General features: G+C 22.8%; 6 protein-coding genes across 6 annotated transcripts; 2 read left to right on the top strand and 4 right to left on the bottom strand.

Moving 5' to 3' along the window:
• Positions 1–1032: 1032 nt before the first annotated feature.
• PCHAS_1419800 (conserved protein, unknown function) lies at positions 1033–1257 on the bottom strand (the record flags this gene model as incomplete). Its single annotated transcript, XM_016799614.1, has 1 exon — positions 1033–1257. The coding sequence occupies one exon, from the start codon at positions 1255–1257 to the stop codon at positions 1033–1035; it is 225 nt and encodes a 74-aa protein (XP_016654881.1).
• A 960-nt stretch (positions 1258–2217) lies between these two features.
• Positions 2218–6905, bottom strand: PCHAS_1419700 (conserved Plasmodium protein, unknown function; the record flags this gene model as incomplete). The annotated part of the gene is made up of 12 exons (XM_016799613.1): positions 2218–2574; positions 2801–2882; positions 3054–3109; positions 3210–3295; positions 3418–3498; positions 3643–3808; positions 3934–4059; positions 4206–4352; positions 4475–4545; positions 4676–4756; positions 4902–4964; positions 5120–6905. 12 exons carry the CDS (start codon positions 6903–6905, stop codon positions 2218–2220), a joined length of 3102 nt encoding a protein of 1033 aa, XP_016654880.1.
• A 3127-nt stretch (positions 6906–10032) lies between these two features.
• PCHAS_1419600 (tRNA (guanine(26)-N(2))-dimethyltransferase, putative) lies at positions 10033–12435 on the top strand (the record flags this gene model as incomplete). Its single annotated transcript, XM_735319.2, has 1 exon — positions 10033–12435. One exon carries the CDS (start codon positions 10033–10035, stop codon positions 12433–12435), a length of 2403 nt encoding a protein of 800 aa, XP_740412.2.
• A 1082-nt stretch (positions 12436–13517) lies between these two features.
• On the top strand, positions 13518–15716 carry PCHAS_1419500 (conserved Plasmodium protein, unknown function; the record flags this gene model as incomplete). The annotated part of the gene is made up of 1 exon (XM_016799612.1): positions 13518–15716. One exon carries the CDS (start codon positions 13518–13520, stop codon positions 15714–15716), a length of 2199 nt encoding a protein of 732 aa, XP_016654879.1.
• A 609-nt stretch (positions 15717–16325) lies between these two features.
• PCHAS_1419400 (ubiquitin carboxyl-terminal hydrolase MINDY, putative) lies at positions 16326–18524 on the bottom strand (the record flags this gene model as incomplete). Its single annotated transcript, XM_735489.2, has 1 exon — positions 16326–18524. The coding sequence occupies one exon, from the start codon at positions 18522–18524 to the stop codon at positions 16326–16328; it is 2199 nt and encodes a 732-aa protein (XP_740582.2).
• Positions 18525–21073: 2549 nt separating this feature from the next.
• On the bottom strand, positions 21074–23029 carry PCHAS_1419300 (conserved Plasmodium protein, unknown function; the record flags this gene model as incomplete). The annotated part of the gene is made up of 1 exon (XM_733659.2): positions 21074–23029. One exon carries the CDS (start codon positions 23027–23029, stop codon positions 21074–21076), a length of 1956 nt encoding a protein of 651 aa, XP_738752.2.
• Between the last annotated feature and the right edge of the window lie 202 nt (positions 23030–23231).

Below are 23231 nucleotides of genomic sequence, written 5' to 3'. Positions count from 1 at the left end.
ATAAAAAAATACAATAAAAAATAAAAGAGTAAAGAAAAGGATAATCAGAATTTTTAATGTATATACGCACCTTATTTTTTTTATGTATAGTTTCCGAAATTGTAGAATTCAAAAAAAGTATACATACGTATATATTTTCCTTTATCGTAAAAATTTAACATAGAATTATTTTGACAAAAATGTCTATGCTTGCACACCACCTTTATTCTTAAGTTTAAGATCATTGTTTCTTTTTTTTTATAAGAATTTTCGTAATTGATGTAGTAAAATTTTTTTGGGCTTAACAAAAAAAATGCTACCATTAGAAATATTAAAAGTTTTAAGCTATTTTATCTCTTATCTTAGTTTTGTCGAAAAGAGCGTAACATATGCATATGTATGTACGCATAAAATAAAATTACACAAAAAAATGAAGTGAATAAAATACTATCGTCGAAATAAAGGGGCGAATTTACAAAAAATAAAAAACAATTGTGCTATTTTGCGCATTTTAGTATAAACTATTAGCTGCACATAGTACAATTTTTAAAATAAAAATATAGAGATATGTGAGAATATGCATATATTGTATAAAAACTGTGAAACGAAAATAGCGCATGCCGTTTTCATTTTTACATTTCTATTTTAAATATTAAGTTTTGTGTGTACTATGAATGCATATAAAGTTTATACATGCACATATGGAGCTGTACAAATCTCAAGAGAAAATGCTTTAATCTAAGATTTGAGGATATACTGGGTGAAAAAATTAATGTAGAAGGATGCCTTTTTTATATAACACAAATTAATATTTGAAAAATAAAAGGTTCCTATTTCTTTCTTTTTTATAATAATTTTCCATAAATTTAAAAATAATGTGTTATATAATTATACTACATATGGACGCATTGCACGCGCAAAGTATTTCTATTTTAATCCAACTAAATATGCCTTATTAAAATTAGTATTTAATTGATATACATTTCTTGTGTCATTTTTGTGTGTGTGGATATATTTAAACTAAAAAAATGTAGCCTATAAATAAGAATGTCCTTAATTTCGTGCTCCTGGTCTTTTTTTTCGTATCCAATATTTTAAAAAAAGTTTATTGTCATATATATTATCGGAATTTGTTTTGACATTGTAATTACTCTTGGATATATTCTTCATATATATTTTTTTTCCATATTCTATGTTTTTTTGATTTTCTATATTATTTTTTGCACGAACAACAAAATTAAAAAAACTTCGATATTTCTTTAGGATGTTTCTTTCCATTCTTTAATATTGGAGGGAAATATGGATACAAGAAAACAACAAAAAAAATTATTACATTATTTTTAATTTCTTTTCAAAAAATATAAAGAAATTAACAGCGTCAAATGTTGCTTTATAATGTATATATACTATCATTAAAAAAATGAAGGGCAAAATAAAAAAAAATAAAAGAAATATTTAATTCAGTTTCATTTTAAATATAATGAAATGGGATATATAAATAATGCTTAATGGAAGAATATATCTATAAATGGCATATAGAATATATAAATATTCCATGCGTTACTATTTATGTATATATATGCGCTATAAAAATATATCCACACAAACTTCATTCTTGGGTTTGAAAGTGAAATATCTTTTGAATATATGAATCATAATTTTTATATAATTTTAATATTAATAAGTTTTTGAAAATTTTTAAGTCATTTTACTTTAAAAAAATCAAAATACACATATAATAGTACATATATAATAATATTTAAAAAATTAATAAAATTTTACAATATAAAATCGCGAAATAAGTAATGTTTAACAATCGTATGATTATTTGGAGTGTAACGGATAAAAAAAATACAAAAAAAAAATAATTAAATAACATAAAAACTGTCTCCTTACATTAAAATGTTAATTATTTATAAATGTGTAAGAAATATTACCTTGATAAAGCCGAATGAGCATTTTTAAAGAAAAGCCTCTTATCAAATTAAAAATACATTCTAAATTTGATAATTTTGTGAAAGATAAATGGTGATAACATTAAAGGGGGATATATTATTTTGTGATACTGTTATCATTTGGCTTTTCGATATTAGGCAAGCATGCTGGATTATAATTTTTTTAATTAAAAATTTTGAGAAATATTTTTACTTATTTATCTTGCCACATTATTCATATGCTTTATATTATCCTAGTTTTTAAAGCATTTCAATTATTTCTTTTTAATATCACTACATTTCTTTATAATTTTTTATCCGTTTTGTTATCATTTCCTATCGAACCACTTGATAATAATTTCTGAATAGAATTTGATGATTCACTTTTTGTTATGGATTCTTCTTCAGTTTTTTTAGCATCCTTTGTATTTTCATCTTTTTTTAAAGACTCTTTAGTTGTTAGTTTTTCATAAGTTGTCTTTTCCTTTTTTTTTATTTTTTCTTCTTTTTTTAAATTTTCCTTATCCATTTTTTTTTGCCTTTTGACTGCTTCCATTTTTTGAGACATTACGTTTAGTTTTCTTTTTCTTATTTGATATATTTTTTTTAGTAGTTCCTCGTTTTTAAATAATTTAATTCCTTCTTCCGAAGCCATCCATTTCTGCATTCAAATGTGTAAAAATTTGAGAAAAATAAATATTGATAATATAAAAGGGGTTACATATTAGCATTTATAACAATAGAATAGGTGCTTATATATAATATTTTGATTTATAATAAACTACTTTTTGCTAATAAAAACGATTGGCCATATAATGGAGAATGGATACAAACTCAAACATTGCATGTATATATAATTTCAAATATGCAAGTTCATTATATTTTACCTTTCTATTATCTTCACATTTAACATAAGTCAAGTATATTTTAAATTTTCGCTCTGTGTCTGCTTTTGTTAAATGATCATGCCTGGGATAAATTAATATGAAAAAAAATTATAAAATCAATGTTATAATAAACTATACTATACTTTAAGAAAAGAGAAACAATATAATAACTATCATATAATAAATATTTGTGTGTAAAAATTGTAAAAGCAAATCTGGAATAAAACGGTGTAAAGTTTCCTCTTGTCCTTACTTTAACTTAAATTGGTCGACTAATACATCCTTTTTCGTCATTTTTCCGTGAGAATGCTTAAGAACAAATAATATATAATTATTAAAATACAATTGCGGAAAAATAATGTACATATTAAATTAAACATTGTTTTAAAAAAAGATATAAATTTCTTACCTTTATTAATCTCTTAATGTCATAGTCATCTAAGGTATTTTTCATGTTCTTTGTGTCAGCTAAATATTTGAACGGATTGTTATCTTCTGCGGATTGGAAAAGTATTGCATAAATATATATGTGTATGATCATAAAAAAGGAAATGAGAAAATATATTAGCACAAATGTAGAATAATAAAGAAATTATAAAAAGCAGAAAGAGTATTACTTCCCCAGGTCATGTACTGACACCCATAGTTGTTGTCTTTATATATGAGGTTAAATTCTTTCCACGTGTTTTTATCAAGTACTATAAAAGAAAAGAAATAATAATAACGATAATCAGGTATTGGTTTAATTTTGACAATAGCTAAAATAAAGTTCCACTATTTATTCGCACAACTAAATATATACATAAACTGGTGCACACATGCATAATAATATAAATATATACTGTTATAATTTCTTCTTTCGTTTCCTTCAAATTTCCATTCCCAATTAAAAAGTGAAAAAAAGTAAATATCTTGGCTAGTTGGTACAACAAGCGGAGCTATTTCAATATCATTATTAATTTCATTATCTGGGACAATAAACATATCTTGTGAGCTTCCATCACTTTCCTGTAATAAAAAAAAAATTATTATATATATTTTAGTTAATGATTTATATTTATGTATATATCAAACGAAATACATAGTATACATATTAATATTTAATAGACAACATAGCCATTTCAATTTATTACTGTTTCATTTTCTTCATTCTCAGTTGTCAAATCGATAGCTTCAAATTTTTCATAATAATCTTCGTTTGTGTCATTTTCATATTCCATATCATCATGATAATAAAATGGGTACAAATTTATGTTGTCCTAAAATTTGGAGATAGAAAAATTTATTATTATAGAATAGCAATATTGCGTATACGAATGTGTGCATAATGATATTTTATTGTCTTTCTTCAAAAAATATATACGTGCGAATATTACACAGATATGCATGTGTTTATAAATATTACATCTAAAACTTTATTGACGAGTAGAGCCATATATGGTCTTGTCCAAGAGTTGTCATAAAAATAAAAACTTCTAACATAATCAGAATTTTTTAACTTCAAATAAAATTCGCTATCTTCCCAAATTTTAGACCTCACATCTTTTTCATTCTGTATAATGGGGTGAGTAAAATATAAATAAAATTAAATCATTATTACAATGAAAAATAAAAATGAAATGATAAGGGAAGTACTATTAAAATTGCCATCATAATTATAAGAAAAAAAATTACCTGCATAACTATTTTACTACCATCAATGCTATCGACTGAAGGAATTTCTTCAACAAATTCTTTATTGTCCACTTTAAAAAATAATAAATATTAAAAAATTAAAATTGTATTATATAATATGATTAAATTAGCAATAGAAAGTAAAGAAGTCATAGGGGGATTCGATTTATTTGTTTTTGTTTTTATTTTTTTAAAGCATACCGTATAATTTAAAATAATCGGTTACAAGTTTTTTATGATTAGTACACACATCCACATAATCATTAAATAGCTTCTCTTTATCTGTAAAAAAAATGTGTTTTATATATATACCGGAATATATAAACAAACAGATAACTGTGTGTATATTTGCAAATTTTACGATAAATGGCAGATTATAGCAATAATATAATTTATATATTTTTTTGTTAAGCATGATCAATCATACCTTGATTAGCGTTTTCTATGAATGTGATAAATGACTCGGTTGTAGGCTTTTTATTGCATGAGACTGTAATAAAGATAAAATTTATGTAAAAATAGAAAGTAATAATTATGTCGTTATTTTATTCAAACAAGAATAGCAACAAATAAAATGTTACAAACAGAACAAAGAAATATATGTGCATATTAGTTATATAAAAAGAAATTGAAATGGAGTATTACATATAGGGAGTTGGCTTTGAGCCTTCTGAAGATTTTCACTAAGTTCGCTGCTTAAATTAGTAAAATTGATGATTGAATGTTTAACAATATGTTCTGTACTGTCATTCGAATTGAGAGCATTTCCATTTTGGTTTTTTTTAAGAGTTAGCCATGATAATATAAGATTTTGTTGTGTTGGTTTCTTTTCTTCTACTTTATTTTGAACTGTAGTGTCTAACTTAACAATAGTTGCTGTTTTTTTTTCTTCTTGTTTTTTAATATCCATTTTTTTTTTTGTAATTTTTTTTTTCTCGATCAATATTCTTTTACACCTCTTTTCTGATTCCATATATTGTCTTTTTTTTAATTCATTTAAATAATCATACATTTTTATAGTATTTTGTAAATCTTTAATCATAATCGAACTTTTTAATTTAATTAGAGTTTTATATATTTTGCTAATATTACTTCGTAGTTCTTTATAGTATTTAAATATTTCTTTATAATAAGAAGGGAAACTATCATAATTGTCATTTTCCCAAACCCATAGGCATTCTTTTTCATTATTATCATTTTTACTTACATTCATTATTTTCATATTATTACCTAAATTTTTTCTACTTAATAATATAGGGATACAAGCATATAAATTTTCTTTACTAATAGATATATTGTCGAAAGACGGCTTTTCACTTTCTGCATCATCGAATAAATATTCATCATCTGACAAATTGTCTATCGAAATCTCATTTTCATTATTCATGTTAATATTACGATTTAAGATAGGGGAATTGTTATTTTCTGTTATTTTTTTTTCGATATCATTAGTTATTAAAAAATCACCTTTTTCTATTTTGGTACTATTATCAAGTGCAAATTTTACAGGAAGCATATCATATGTTAATTCGTTATTATTTAAAACATAATACAACAAATCAACAAGTTCTGTTAAATTGCATGTTGATCCTTCACATAAAAATCTTATAATATATTTTTCCTTAGAAGAGATATTTACAGAATTGAACATAAGATTTGATTGTTCAATCGAATTTAGCATTTCATTATTTTCATTAAATGAAATGTTTCTTATTTTATTAATTCTTTTAATATTGTTAAGAATATTATAGCATGGTAGTTGATTTTTCAAAATAGTTTCAATTTGTGAATTAATATTTGGCAAAAGTTCTATCCATTTATTAAATTCCCCATGATCTTCTTCTAAATTAATAATATTATTACTGTTTTCAAGTTTTGCAATTTTTGTGGAATTTTTCTTTTTTAAATCATTATTAGTTCTACATATTATTGGGCTAGCTGAACTATTTGTTGAACTGTCTAATATATTATAATTATCATTTTTAGTTAAATTAGATTCAAATTCATTAACTTTATCGATATTTTGATTACTATTATTATTGTTGACATTGTATATATTTGTTTCATCAATATTATCACTTTTGTTATTTGAAGTTTTACTTTCAAGTGTGCATTTTTTTTTTGACTTATCTTTATTATTCTTATTTATATTGTCTATTTGCTCTTTTTCATTTTTCTTTTGTGTTTTTTTTTTATTCAATACAGTACCCTTTAAAGGGATATTATCTGGATCCGATAGACTTTTTTTTTTAACTTCATTAGTATCCTCAACTAAATTAGCTCCTATAGAACAACATTTATTAAATTCAATTTCTTCATCAAAGGATAAAACAGCTTTTCCGCTTAATATTTTTTCCTTAATATCATTTTTTTTTTTTTTTTCTTTTTTTTCATTTGACTTTTTTTTAACTGTGTTTTCCATTATATGCATATATTTTTATTTCGTTTTGGGTGTGTTTTTTTCCCGTATTCTTATTCTTAATTTTTCTCTTTATATGCTTTATTCGCTTTATTTCGATTTTTTTATATTATTTTATATACTTCCTATTTAACAAAATTTAACGTATTTTTATCTTTAAATTAATCATTAAAAATACATGAAGCTAAGCAATATAACAAATAATTCACACAAAATTTATATATGCTTATTATTTATACACACATTCGTGTATCCATATATAATGTGTGTTTGTGTGGATATATGCAAATAAAACTATTTCATTTAAGTGTGAAATATATACATTGTGTAAGTCAATTTAATAAAGTATATTTAATTCAAACACATTTTAGGCAAAAAATATGCAGCTTAACCATTTACTTTTTATTGTGCTTCATTAAATTATTTTGTATTCTCGTATATTAATATTCATTTTTTATGTATAATATATTATGTATCTCAATATTTAGTTTATTGCCTTTATGAAATGTATGTATGCACTAATGCATATGTGGATTTAAGCATAGGTAAATATACGTGCCATATATTTTATTATTTATTTTATTTTTTTACACTATTCTTGGAAATAATGATAAATTGATCATAATATTAAATATATATGAAGGAATATCTTTTTAAAAAATTATTAAATTCTTTATTTATTAATGTGTAAATTATTTTTTTTTGTTTTTTTGTTCGTACAATTTTCTCACGATTTTTAGAGATTTCAAATTTCCATGAAAATCATTTGATAATCTTATATGCTATATATATAGTAAACTTTTAAAATTTAATGTTTTTACAGTAATAATATATACATCCAACAAGTTTGTCTTAATTATCTATTTCATTTGGTGTAATTTAAAAATATTATGTATATTTTCAATAGATAATACAGTCACAAAATGTTTTAAAAAGCGCAAAAAATCCATTATATAATAATTTTTTAAAGTAATGTATAATATCATTAAATTGGTATCAAAAAGGGAAAAGGATATAATAAAAAATATATTGTATTTAAAATATTTCCACGTATATATATTTTTGGACAATGCTTATACATAATTATACAAACGGTATAAGAATTCCCTTTCAAAAAATAAATTTCATGACATTATGTTAGACAGCTTAATTATTTTGTTAAAAAAAACACTTTCACACTATATTTTAATTTATGATTTTACCTTTTATAACCCTGATATGGTATTGTACCAAAAGTGTATATATAATTTCAACAAGTGTAATCATAAAAATATTATATATAGAAAGAGATAAATAGTATAAGTAAGAATAAAATAATATAGGTGCAATTATTTATATTATTATATTCAATCACTTATTATTTGAATTTTAAAATACGAATTCCATCAATTTATATACAATACTAATGAAATGTTTTCCTATTTACACTTTCGTCTAAGGTTAATCAAATGAGATTTAAATATTAAGACCCATTTCGTGCAATAATACATATATATATATACATACGTATTATGGTGAAGACGCCACATTAATGTAAGAGTATTATTTTTCAGGTGGCAGACTATATGTATTGTCGATACAACTGCATAATATTATACTTATTTATTTTTTAAAACCTTGATATCTCATAAAAAATTAATTTTTTTACAGTTTTTTATTAAAAATTTTATAATTATGTATACATTAGTTTTTTGTTCTTAAATCTGGATAATATATATATTTCAAAAAAGATAAATAATGTATACCAATTAAAATTACCCCCTTTATTCTATAACGCATAAATAGGAGTTATAATAATACAAACCTTAACCTGTGTTTTGTATTGAAGAAATTAATAAAATAATTTTATTTATCTTTTTTAATAATTTCCAAAAATAATAATGTCCTAACATATATTATTATATAATTATTTATATATGGAAAATATAATATGAACTGTTTTATGTTTTATATGTTTAATAAAATTATTTATTATGCAGTGGCACTTCATATAGCTTAAACTTTTGGTATATCAAATATATGTTATTATTAAAATTAAATGTTGCTACAATTTTTTTGTTCATATGCGAATATCCCCCCTTTACAATAATAGCGTTATTTATTATTATTTTAATTTTTTTGCCATAATATTATATTTATTTATGCGTAAAAAGCTATGAAAAACTGCTTATGAATAAAATAAAGCAAATGCAAACGGAACAAATATATTACTACGCATATGCGTATATGTATGAATTTAATTATGCATACTTATGAAGAAGTATATTGGAAAAATAACAATAAAAAAAAATCTATAAATATTTATATATAAAATAAACCGTTATAGCAATTATATATGCATGTACAAAGCTCCATTTGTTAAAATTGTAAAATAAAACAAAATAAAAATTCATAAAAATTTATATAAAAATCCTATTCAAATAAAATAATTACAGGACCATGTTTATAAATAACAAAACAACATAATTTATAAATCTAAAACAAATACAATGTATGTAATAATAAAGGATTGCCAGAAAAATGACATAAAAAAATATATATATAATAAAACTAGCAATACAAAAAAATAATACGAAGCAACAACAACAAAAAAAAATATTTTATAATAAAATAAAAAAACAGCGGCGTAAAATAATAAGAATAGTTATAGAATGTTAAAAGTAACATAAAGCAGAAAAAAACAACGAAAAAAAAACAACGAAAAAAAACGTATCGAATAAAAATATATTAACATATAATTATATTACATATCTTTCTAGCTACATATGTAAAATACCCCAATTCACATAAGATAGTGTATATGATTTCGTACATTAAGGAATCTACGAACTTGCAATACATATTTAGGTGATAATATCAGAATACAGATGCATATATATATACATGCATTTTATATGCTGAGTTAGTTACAAGGTTTTTATGGCTTTTGCCGAACAGTATCAATTTTATTCATCTGTTTAATATTGCACAACTTTGTATTAATAAAATAAATGTGCTATTTCGATTTACATTAAGGAATTTATTAATTGCCCATAGGCATATATATAGCCTCTCTACCCACAAAAATATTAGTACACATATTTTGTGAATACGTAGAGAGATATTTAATAGATAAAATTATTTTTCTAAAAAAAGAAATATGATAAGGGGTGGTGATGAGATACCACGGAATGATAGTCACAAAAGAAATTGCGTAAGAGACGAAAATGTGAATAAAAGACATCATGGAAATACCAAACAAAACGGGATAAATAATAATATAGAAGAAAATGGAAAAAGTATGAAAGCTGATAATAATAAACACATATATGAAGGTTGCGTAAAAATTAAGAATAAAAATAAACATATATTTTATAATAAGGCACAAGTTTTTAATAGAGATATGAGTATAGTTTTAATAAAATCATTGGAATTGTATTTAAAAAATAAAAATAAGGATAATGAAAAAACAGTATTTCGAGGTTTTAATGTTATCGAATTATTAAGTGCTAGTGGAATTAGAAGTATAAGATATGCAAAGGAACTTAAAGAAACTATTAATCACATAGTTACAAATGATATTGATAAATATGCATGTAAACAAATAAAAAGAAATTTCAAAAGAAATAATATAGATAAAGATAAATATACAATTTTATGTAATGATGCTAATGCTGTTATGAATATATTAAATATTGACAATGCTTATATGAAAAAAAGAAATAATAAAAGGTTAGACATAGGCTTTACTTATATTAATAATACAAATAATTATAATGAATATTTTAAAGAAGCCCTAAATTTTTTAAAATTCATTACAAAATATAATAATATGAAAACATATGAAGGGGATAAAGATAATCAAGGTAGTAAAAATACATACGATAATGAAAAAGGACGAGTAAATTCAAATGGATATGATAGTGATTCAACACATTTTTCCACCGATGATGAAATTAATACAAAAATTGACATAATTAAAGAAAATAACGATGTGAATAATATAGGTAATGGAAATATGAAAGATTTATCGAATAATGCTGATATAAAAACATGGGAAGAAAAAGAGAAGACCAATGTAGAAATGAAACAAGGAGAAACTTTAGATGATGAAGAAATTAAAAAAAGGCAATTTGCAGAAAGGTACATATTTGATATTATAGATATAGACCCTTATGGTTCTTCAATATGTTATCTTGAAAGTTGCATAAAATATGGAAGAAGTAATTTTTTCATGCTAATAACAAATACAGATATGAGAATATTAAACGGCAAATTCCCTGATGTTTCATTTTATAAATACAATAGTATGATATTTAATAAAAAAGTAAATTATAATACTGAATTTAGTATAAGAGTATTATTTTATAAATTAAAAAATATAGCATCTAAATATAAAAAACATATTATTCCTTTTTGTTCATTAAATATCGATTTTTACATTCGTATGCTTGTACAAGTTTTAGATGATCCACTTCAAACAAAAGATCTTTGTATTGATACTGGTATTGTTTATCAATGTACAAAATGCTCAAGCTTTCAAATAAATCCAATTGCTTCAAAAAAAACGATTAACTTTACAGAAGCAAATCATGTTTCTCTTTCACAAAGGAGAAAAATGAATAAAAAAAAAAGGGAACAAAATTCTAAAGATATAAATTTAGAAAATAGTTCTATCGATAAAAACCAAACAGTTACTAATGAAAATGAAACAAAAGATAGTCAATTAAATAATGGTGATGTAGCAAATACAGAAAAAGAAGCAGAGGGCAATTCACCTGATAAAACAACAGAAGGTATTCCATGTGGAAATGGCAACAATTTTCATATTGGTTATAAATACAAGAATTGTAAATTAAATGTATCAAATAAATGCGAAGAATGTGGAGGAGATATATTAATAGGGGGACCTATATATATCGGGAAATTACACAGCAATGATTTTATAAACACATGTATATCATTATTAGAAAATCTGAATGAACATGATTTAAGTGCAATAAAAACTCGAGAAAGAATATTAATAAACTTAAGATGTTTAAAACAAGAGATAAATGCTCCATTATACTATAATTTACAATCCTTATTTAGAAATTTTAAAATATCTTCTTTTTCTAGAAAATTAATTGTTAATGCATTACTAAATTTGAATTATGAAGTTTCATATTTTCATAGAGATCCAGATAGTATAAAAACAAATGCCCCTAATAATATTTTCATGGACGTATTTAGGGCTATTATTTTTAAAATTAATTCAAAAAGTAAAAAAAATTCAAATAATACCCAAGACACGGCAAATGACGAAATAAATGGTGATCAAAGCAAAGAATCAAAACAAGATGAAAATAATAATATAGTAAAAAAAATATACTCTATACATACTATAAAAGATGAAAAATTGAAGGAAAAATTATTAACTTGTGATTTTTTTAAAAAGAATTCTTCCTTTGATAATATAAATATTTCAAATATTATGAAAAACCAGCCATATGTTAAATTATTTACCATCGAAAACCCAGAGCCTTTTTGGGGACCCTTGAAAAAGCACTCTGAAAAATTTTGATGTGTCACGGCTGGCAATACCTTCTTTCCTTATATGCTCTTATAAATATAATTATTTTTATTCGTTTTTATATTTTGTTTATAGATAAAATGAAAGTATTTCTTATGATAATACTTTCTTCTCATGTTTTTTTAACCAATTTAAATATATTAACTTGGTTTTATCTAACATTTTCTGCATATAAGCATGTTGCATATATGTTGGATTTGTAAAATCGCTTAATTATTTTATAATTGTTTGAAAATGCATATATGGTTCATCATATTAGCATATATTTGCATATAAAATAAAACATCGAACTATCATTATTATTTTAAAATTTAAATGTTTTTAATTAAAACATCTAATTTATATATAGAGATGTAGAATACGGTACGAAACGATATATTCTTGTCTTATATATATTATTATTTTTAAAAATATTACAATGCGCGAATTAATATGACTAATGAAAACAAAGAAAAAACATCCTGCTATATTCACATATATATAGGGGTATTGTATATGGTGTATAAAATATAACGGATTGTAATTCGTTTTCAATATGTAAGACTTCATAATAAAAATGTTTCAGTATATATAATTATACAATCTGAAGTAATGACAAATAGACTTTAAAAAAAAATAACTGAAATATTTCCATACATTATGAAGGGTAGAATTGGCAAATTATATGTTATCGGCTATCTAAATAATTAATAAAAATAACTGTCTCTTATGCACCATATTAACTGCTTTAAAGAAAAAAGTAGTACACAATTCAGGGGTATAGTAATACTTGGTATTGAAAATATTTCAAATACAGAGAAAAAGCATAGACATTTAGAAGTAGCTCAAGTTTATAAAGATAAATTTTAACCGGGCCCCCAAATGCCTAATATGCAAAAGTGATTTTAAAATAATATATATATTCACACTAATGTGTAATTGTGTATCTATGTAGTACTAGGATTCAAATTGTGTTTGCTTAAAAATAGAAAACGAAGAAAATAATATTAGAAATATTTGAATTTTTAAAAATAAAGTCACAAAATAAATAATAATTATAATAGTAATAACACTTTATAGCGATTTCAAGCAAAATGGGCATGTCACATGCTGAAATAGCAAAACAGTTAAAATATAATTCAGCAGAAATAAGAGAATATTTTGAGGATCTATATAAATGGCAAGATGATATTAAAAAGAAAGAAATAGAAGATAATGAAAAGAAGAAAAATAAGTTAGAAAATAATAATAACAATATAAAAAAATACCCTGATAATTGTACCCATGGAAAGAGAGTAGGAGATAACATAAAAGTGGATGTTGTTAGTAATACAAAAAATTTTAACCAGAAGGATGAATATTCCCTAAATAGCCAAAATGACATATTTGTAAAAAAAAAAATAATCAATGAGACAAGTAAAGATGAAGTGGTTGATGGCTCAAATCATAACACTAATAATAATTCTGTATATAAATTAAATAAAGAAAACAAAGATTTTGAGACAAATGAAAAAGAGATAAGTCAGACAAAACTTTGTGATCATCGTGGCAATCAAAATGGCAATAGTATCGACAGAAAACCAAATGAATGCGGAAATATGTACCAAAATGGAGAAGGGATAAAACTCGAATTAAACTTAAGCAATGAAAATAGCGAAATCACAAAAGCAAGTAATAAAGCGATAGATATATATCTTTGCAAAAATGAAGAAGGGAAAATAAATTACAAAAATGAGAAATATAGTAAATGCTTAGAAAATTATAATGATATAATAAATTATATAGATTTCGAATTAAAAAAAAACAATATCTTTATAGAAATTGAAAAATATTATGATAACGAACTACAAATAGATGTTATATCAAATAATTATTATTTAAACAATAAAAAGACAGAAGACTTATTTATACTCAGAACTAAAACACTTATAAATAGGTCATTAGTTTTTCAACGATTATCAAGTTATTATGAAAGTATAAAAGATTGTACATGTATTATTTTATTTTTTAACAAATTTTTACATGAGCAAATAGGAAATAAACAATATTGCATTCATGATTCAATTTCAATAAATGTTACGTATATTATGTTTAAAGCATATTATCTAAGAGGCATAGCTAGATATAAATTAAAAATTTATAAGAAAGCTCTCAAAGATTTTAACCATTCTAGTGATTATGTAAAACATGTTGATTCTGGCATGTTGGCAACTGTTAGCAAATATATTCAATTGATACAAAATAAAATAAAACAAAATAATATTAAAAAATATGAACGAATACAATATGAATATACATCTACATCTTCAGACAATTTTCAGTTAAAAAAAAAATTAGTTACTATTGAAGTTATATCAAAGGATATTACCAAAGAAGATATGAATAACCAGATTAAAGACACGACCCAAAATTATAATTGTAAGGAATTGGAAAATACAAAAAAAATAGATAATAAAATTTGTAAAACAAAGATAAGTAATGTAAAAAGTATAGAAAAGGATGAAACGAAAAAAACAGAGAGTATTGATAGTGAGAGTGAAGGAAGTGAAAAAAATCAACCATCACAAAGTGTGACAAAAGTAATTGAAGAGGAGGATCCGAATGGAAAATCGCTAATAAACAAATATTTAAGCAATCCAATAGATCTAAAAGTATTTCATAATGAAGAAATGAATGAGTCAAAAGAATGTCACAATGAATTTTTGCCAAGTAACTCTAGTGAGAGCATATCCAAAAATTTAAAAATTAAAAATAAAATAAATTTTGAAATTTTATGGAATTCAGATGAAGTAAAAAATAATTTTAAACATCAAATTAATATTTTAAAAATGGCATTTTTAGAAGAAAATATATTTAATTTTCATTTAGATAAGGATACATATGTAGACATATTGGATCATATACTCAAAAATTTATGTACAAATTTGTTGGGAGGAAATGAAGGGGAAATGAAAGAAACAAAAATAGATGACACAAAAGATTATAAGCATGAAGAAAATTATACACATAAGAATGAAGAACCTATCAAAAGAATATTCAATGATAAATCCGAGACCGACAAAAATGGGGGGATACCATTTGGAATATATTCAGAGTATTATGAAAATTTAATAAACATATTTTATATGATGACAAATAATGGAAAGGAAAATTATATTTTTTTGTTTATTGATAAAAAAGAGAAAGAGTTTTTAAAAAAACTTTATAATATTATTCTTGAATATTCAAATAGTATCATTAATAGTGATAGTTGTATAAAAGAAAAAATATTTGTATTGAAAAAGTTGCTTTAAATCATGCATCAAAAATAAGTATGAATGGGTATGTATAGAATAAACATGCATATCCTTGTGTGAAATAATAATACAGCTGATGTTGTGTATTATCATTTCATAAAATATTAAAAATAGAAGCAATTATATAAGAATTTAATTAAACACCCATAAATATGTAAATAAGTTTTAAATGAAATACAAATGGAAGTATATGTAGACATATAGATATACGTGTGTTTCTCAGCATAAGGTATGGTGCATTTAATTAAATTAATTTAATTCAAAAAACGGTGGAATAGTAATATGAATAAAAAATAAATAGTAAAAAAAAATAATTAAAAAATAAAAAGACCTTATTAATAATAATGGTAAGTATTATTATTAAAAAGGAAAATATATATAAACAATATCTACATAGATTAATTAAAAATCAAAGTAATTTTTTTCTATTTAAATACGCCATAAAAAGGACAAAAAAAATAAACAACATAATAACAAATATCTTCATGATTATAAATATATCGAATAAATATAAGCTTGCAATTGTGTATGTAGATCTTATAAAGCGTTAAAACACAACATGCTAACGAAGAAATAATATATATATACATAACATGCACGTGATAACTACATGATTGTACATTTTTTTTTTTTTTTTTTATTATTTAAATAGGCTGAGTATGCATTTAGGGATTGCATATCTCCTTTCAAATTATTAATGTTTTCAAAACTGTTTAAAATTGATATATGTTGATTGAAAAAATTTGACATATCATCTCCTGTTATACATTTAAAATTATTATCACAATAAGTAGTGTCATTAGTTACACTATCAAATAATTCCCATGTGCATCTTAAATGCAAAAAAGAAATATCTCCAACTAATAAAAATAATTGATTGTTATATTTAAAAAGAGTATTAAAATGGTTATTTCTAAAAAATGCCACTAATTGATTAGCATTTAAATTTTCTTGTAATAACTTCAAGCCAACTAATGTTAACTGGGTTTTATAAACTTCTAAAAATTCAAGTATAATTAATGCTTCATGAAACTCATGTGGTGTTAAATTGACATTAGTATTATAATTATTTATAATTATATGTTCTTTATATTTATTATCATTATCTATAATATTTTCATAATGCACTTTATTAGTTGAATTTTTCTTTTTATTCCCTTTTCCAAATACCTCATAATTTGTATCAATATTATTTACGCTAGTGTCTAAAATATCCGATTTAAATGAAAATGAATTTGTTTTAAAATTTTCACTAGCGGATATAATATCATCTGGAAATTTAGGGGTATCTATTTTATTTTTTTCGCTATTAATATATTCGATTTTTAAAGGTTGTTTTATATCTTCATTATTAATTTCTTTATTTATATTTTCATCATCAGTTGCGGTTTGCTTATCCTTCTTTTTAGTTTTTTTATTTAATTGAGACGAAAATAAAAGTGTTAAAGATTCTTTTTTTTTTTTTAATACATCTCCAGCTTTATTTATCCATTCGGGATTACTTACTTCTGTTTTATCACCTTTATTATTTTTTTTATCCCTTTTCAAAAAGCCCGAGATAATAGTATTTTTTTTCCCATTAGAATTATCATTATTATTGTTAACATTATTTTGATTTGCATTACTTTTATTATTGCCTATATTATGATTATTATTATTTGTTGCTATTTCATTGTTATATAAATTTTGATTGGCATTAAAAAATCGCCTATTGAAATCCGTTTTGCCCGTTTCTTCCCAAGGATCATGATCAACATTATAGTTACCTAAATTAAGAACCGGATTTTGATCCATATTTGTTTTAAGATTATCGTCCATATTTTTATCCAAATCATCAGGAAATATAGGTATGCTAGCGCTATGGGATTTCATTATTTTTTCATTTTTGTGGCTAGAAGAGTTTGTGTTAAAACTCGAGTTAGCATTTTCAATAGGTATTGTATTTATTTGTTCACGTGTTTTAAATTCTAATGTTTTACTTATATTTGGATTATCTTTCGAAATAATCATATCATTTATATGGATATTATTATTTTCTTCTATTTTTTTTGGAGGGCCAGAATTTCCTCCATCATCACTTTCAAAATATAAATTTAGGGCCTGTGACATAATTATCAATTTTTCATTTGATGATTCGTCTGCAGACATAGCTTTTTTTTTTTTTTCATAATATTCATTATATTTAATAACTTTATTGATAATGACATTATAGGAGTAATCCTTTAAATAAGGATAAAACATTTTATCATCAGATGATATTACCCACCCATGATATAGTGGAATATTTAACATATCAAATATACATAACCCTTTAGTATATTCAAATGATTGGATATCTGTAAATTTACAATTTACATCTAATCCATATTTTAATTGTGGTAATATATCTATACATTCAATTATATTTTTTCTATAATTACATGAAGCACTATTATTTGTTACATTTTTTTTATTTGATTCCAATAATATACTTATTATTTTGTCTTCTAATACTTTTTGAGATATTTTTTTAATTTTTTTATCTATATGTAATTGATTTCGTAATAGTAGTATATTAGCTATACATAACAGAGGGCATGCTCCATTTTTATTTTGAAGTAAAATCGGAACTTTCCTATTTATAAAAGTAATCCATTTAACTGTATAAAAATATATATTATCCGTTTGATAATTGTGCGATTTATGTGTTTTATCATATTTATTTAATACATAAGACTTAAAGGTCTCATAGTCGGCGAACCGAACTATAATATTTTCTTCTTCATCGCTGTTTTCATCATAATTATGTTTTAACCACGATGACATTTTTTCTTTGTCCCTTAATATTCATCACTAATTTTTTTTCAGGTATATACCTCTCATAATATACTATTATTTTATATATATCTTTATGTTATTAATTTTTATATGCTACCACAATCCTACTCTCTACACTTTTAATACTATTGCCGTATTAATATGTTACTAATATTGCTGTAATTCTAAATAGTAATATGTCAACTGCTGATATATATGTATGTGGTGAGTGTGCTATTTTGGATTAGTGTAGATTCAATAGCTCTGTATATATTATCCAATTGCGATTGCGAATATTTAATTAAATGTATAGAAATTAAAACAAAAATAATAATAAACAGCCAATGAATAAGAATGAGGACGAACAATAAATGCAAAGCACAAATAGTTATATTCTTTAATATTAAAAGAAATAATATATAACACAAAAAAAAAGAAAAAATTGTATATATACAAAAAAAAGTGGTAGTATATTAAGAAAAAATTGTGGGAAACTTATATTTCTTAAATATAATTAATAACGGAAAAAAATTAATTTTAATAAAATAAAAAAATGATATAGAAATTAAAAGGAAACTATATGGATGTAAAATAATAAGATTATTAGAATTATAAAATATTTATGCATGAAATTTAACTTTGAAACAAAATGAAAAATATATTTACGGAGTATGTGGAAAAGAAAGACCAAGCAGCTTTACGCATTGGAATTATATAATCAATTATTATTATACTTTAGAAAATAAAATATTTATCATTAAGTATATATGGCATTACTATGTTTACATAATAATTTATATATATATATTATTTCGCCTATTCATGAATAAAAATTTTATTATGCACGATCAAGGCATTGTTGATTTTAAATTATTTTTTATATAATTTTTCTTTCATAGTATTTGAAATATGGGAGCACAACAAAATGGTTAAAAAATAATGCATATAATTTTTTTTATATTTATGCATAAATTAATATGTAATTCGAAAGAAAAAAGGATTTTAAATTTGATTTTTTAAAATATAAAGTATTATTTTTTCCCCTATCGTAATTTTTGAAATATTTTTCAAAGCATTAATTTTTTTTATTATAAAACATATTTAAGGGTTTACAAATCATTCAAATTTATCATAATGCACAAACAAGTTTGTATATAATATATTATTTATAAATTCGCATAATAAATAAACATTTTTGTATACAATGTGATTATTTGGAAAAGTACCAGGTTAAAAATGTATAAAATTATAACGGCAATACTATAAATCTTTATTATTCAAACAAAAAAAAGGAAAGCTAATATAATAAAACAGATATGGCTATATATATGTCTGCATAGTGGTATTACCAGACATATATGTTCCCCTTTCTATGCAGTTTTTATTATGCATTTCACACGCATAAAATTTACATACTTTTACTAATTATTGTGTCAATTTTCTATTATATATATTTCATAAGGTATATGAGAAATGAGAGGTTAAAACTTATTTATTTTTGTAGATATTATAAATCTACAGTTGTTGTCATAATGTTTTTTGTCTTTTGGAATAGGGTTGGTACTGTCTCGAATGTAAAAAATATAATTTTAGAAAATGCTAATCATTTTCTTATCGAGACATATAAAATAGACGAAATGCAGATATAAATTATGTGTATAAATATTAGGTAATAAGAATAATGATTTTGATTTGAATTATATAGTTTCTTATATAATTGGATGAAGTAATATTAATTATTGTTTGAAAATTTATTTGATATAAAAAGTTTTATTTAAGAAAAAATTAAATCGTATATTAAAGGTATATATGTCACAAGACAAAGTTCGATTTTTTGCAATAAGTCAAAAATGGAAAATCATATAATTGTGATGGCACACAAAATTTTTAAAATATTTCGGAAAACAAATAAAGCATATCCTTAATTGAGATACAACACGAAAAACTCATATAATATACATATGAGATACATATCCCATAAATTCGTACATATAGATGCAAATATGCAACAACAGGGTTACAAATTAATATATATATATACACACTCAGCTTTACATGAGCATTTATGAAACTATATTAATGTGTAATTATTTAATTATTATTTAATTACTATAAAATATTAAAAAATATTCCTATATCATTATACTTATGCAAGGGCAAAATAAATGGCCACATTTTTTGTCATCAACTTAATATGGATCATATATATATATACATTTCATGAAATAAGCTATTGAAATAATCATACACATACATAAAGGATATACACACTATTTTAGTTACTCTTTATATATAACTGTATAATTTCTTATGTATTCAAACTAGTTGATTGAAGTTTGAAAATTTAATTGTTTCAGGTGGATATCCTTTAATTTAATATAATTTGCATATAGTATAAATTTAATAGTATAATAATTATAATAAATAAATATAAATATAGTTCGCAATTTATTTGCGAATTGATTATGGATTAACTATTGGGAACATATACTACTTGATAATATTTAATTGAATGCTTTGTGCTTCTATGTTAATTTTATGGGATTTTGCCAATATGTTTATTTCTTCCTCATCCCACTGTTATGGGTATAAGGTTTTTCTTTACAATTTTTATCACGTAGTAAATCATATATACTAATAGTTTTATTTATTTTAGTTCTACTATTTGCATAAGTTTTTGTATATTTTGGTAATGCAGTAAATTTTGTTATAACATTAATTTCTTTGTCATCTATCATATTTGTTTCAAATGAATTGTCTCGCTTTTCATCTTGTTCATTATTAAGTGTAGATGTGTCCTCTAAATTAATTTTAGAACCCATAGACATATTTGTTTCTAAATTATTATCTGCATTATTAGATGAAATAGAAGAATTAGGCACACAATTATTATTTTCAATTGGATCTAAATAATTTAGTTGAACAGTTGAGCAAAGCAAAGGCATACGATTGTCTTTATCTTGCTGTGTTGTATTTGAATCTTTCATTTCATTGGTGTGTTGTGCATTACAAGAGTTAATTAAATCGATAGTATTTGTGTATCCAGATTCTTGGTGTTTAGCAGACCTCCAAAAATAATTGACTATGACTTTAATAAATAAATGAAATTTTGAAAATGGAATAACATTTATTATATTTGTAATAATAAGGTTAGAAAAAATATCACAATATTCTTTAAATGTATAATTTTTATCCCCTATTAGTTTTTCTAAATGATCACAAAATTCTTTATATTTACTTCTGTTTTTAATTTTCTCAACTCTTTGTAATAAAAAATTTAAAAACATGTCATTACAATTTTCAGCATCCGAATCACTATTATCATAATAATAGTCATATTTGAAGTTTTTATTAAATTCGGCTTTATTATTTTTAGCATTTATATAAGCATCTTTGTTAAAGTTATTTTTATGTACTAATTTTTCATCTTCACGTACAAATTGCGTTATATCTTTTAAATTTTTTTGTGATAAATTTTTAGAAAATATTAAATTTTCATACTTTCGCTTTAATTTCTTATGGTGTAGCTTGTTCTTTTGATATTTTATACATATATCATATATACTTTCACATATATATAATATGTGGCTATAATAAAGAATATCGTTAATTTTTTCGTATTTATTATATTCTAATTTTATATTATTATTTAAATATCCATATATTATATTATTCCCTATTAAGTTGCTACTGTTATTAATGGTTTCATCACTAATAATGCTCATAGTACTATTATCTAGGCTATTGCTATTATATATAGTACTTTTATAATCAGAACAATTAGAATGATTTCTATCAGATTCTAAGTTCCACCATGCGTTGTTGCTTATTCCTATATCAAATAGTTTGCTTTGGACATTATTAAGGCCATTTACAACTCCTTTGCCAGTTTTGGGGGATTCGGATATTGAATATGGTAAATATTCCTTATATAAATGTTTTAGTTTTTCGTTGAACAACATACTCCTTTGGCCTTTTTCATTATTATTATATATAGTTGATTTGCTCTCATTTATTTCAGAATTATTAATATCATTTAATATATTATTGTTTTCCTTTTCTCCATCATCCGAATTATCATTATTAAAATTGTATCTCCATTTAAAAATGTTTAAGAGGGCTTCATCGATTTTTATACTGTCGTCTATTAAATCAAATTCCTTATTCATAGAACATAGAGAATTGATTCTTTCTCTTTCACAGATTCCATATGATATATAATTAATATATTCCATATCAGAACATGAACTTTTATGGCTGTGTATGTAAATATGGTCGATGTCATGAATATTTTTAACTTCATCATGTATGCTTGGTGTTTTTTCATACACATTTTCTTTTTTTTTTAATAACTTATTATCATTATTATTAGATAATACATTATCGTTTTTGGTGAAATCCAACTTATTTTCTATTTCAGATTTTGTATTGTCTTGAAGCAATTCATTTTTCTCTTCATTAGAAATGTTACCACTCCTATCCTTTTTTTTTTCCCCCATATTTTCGGGACTCATTGTTTGGTAGTTTTTTCGTACACTTAGTTCCTCTCTTATTTTTATATGGAGGTCTTAAAATTATAATCAAATTTTAAGGGTTTAATGAAAATTTTCGATAAATCTCAATATTATTTTATCTTAAAATTAGCATATATATCAGCACATGGGCACAAGTGCATTATATACATATAAAATTACAATAAATATATCAACCACTTTT

This window comes from Plasmodium chabaudi (genome assembly GCF_900002335.3).
Source record: "Plasmodium chabaudi chabaudi strain AS genome assembly, chromosome: 14".
NCBI lineage: Eukaryota > Apicomplexa > Aconoidasida > Haemosporida > Plasmodiidae > Plasmodium > Plasmodium chabaudi.
Note: the sequence above shows the minus strand (reverse complement) of the source record. Positions and strands in the feature narration are given on the sequence as shown.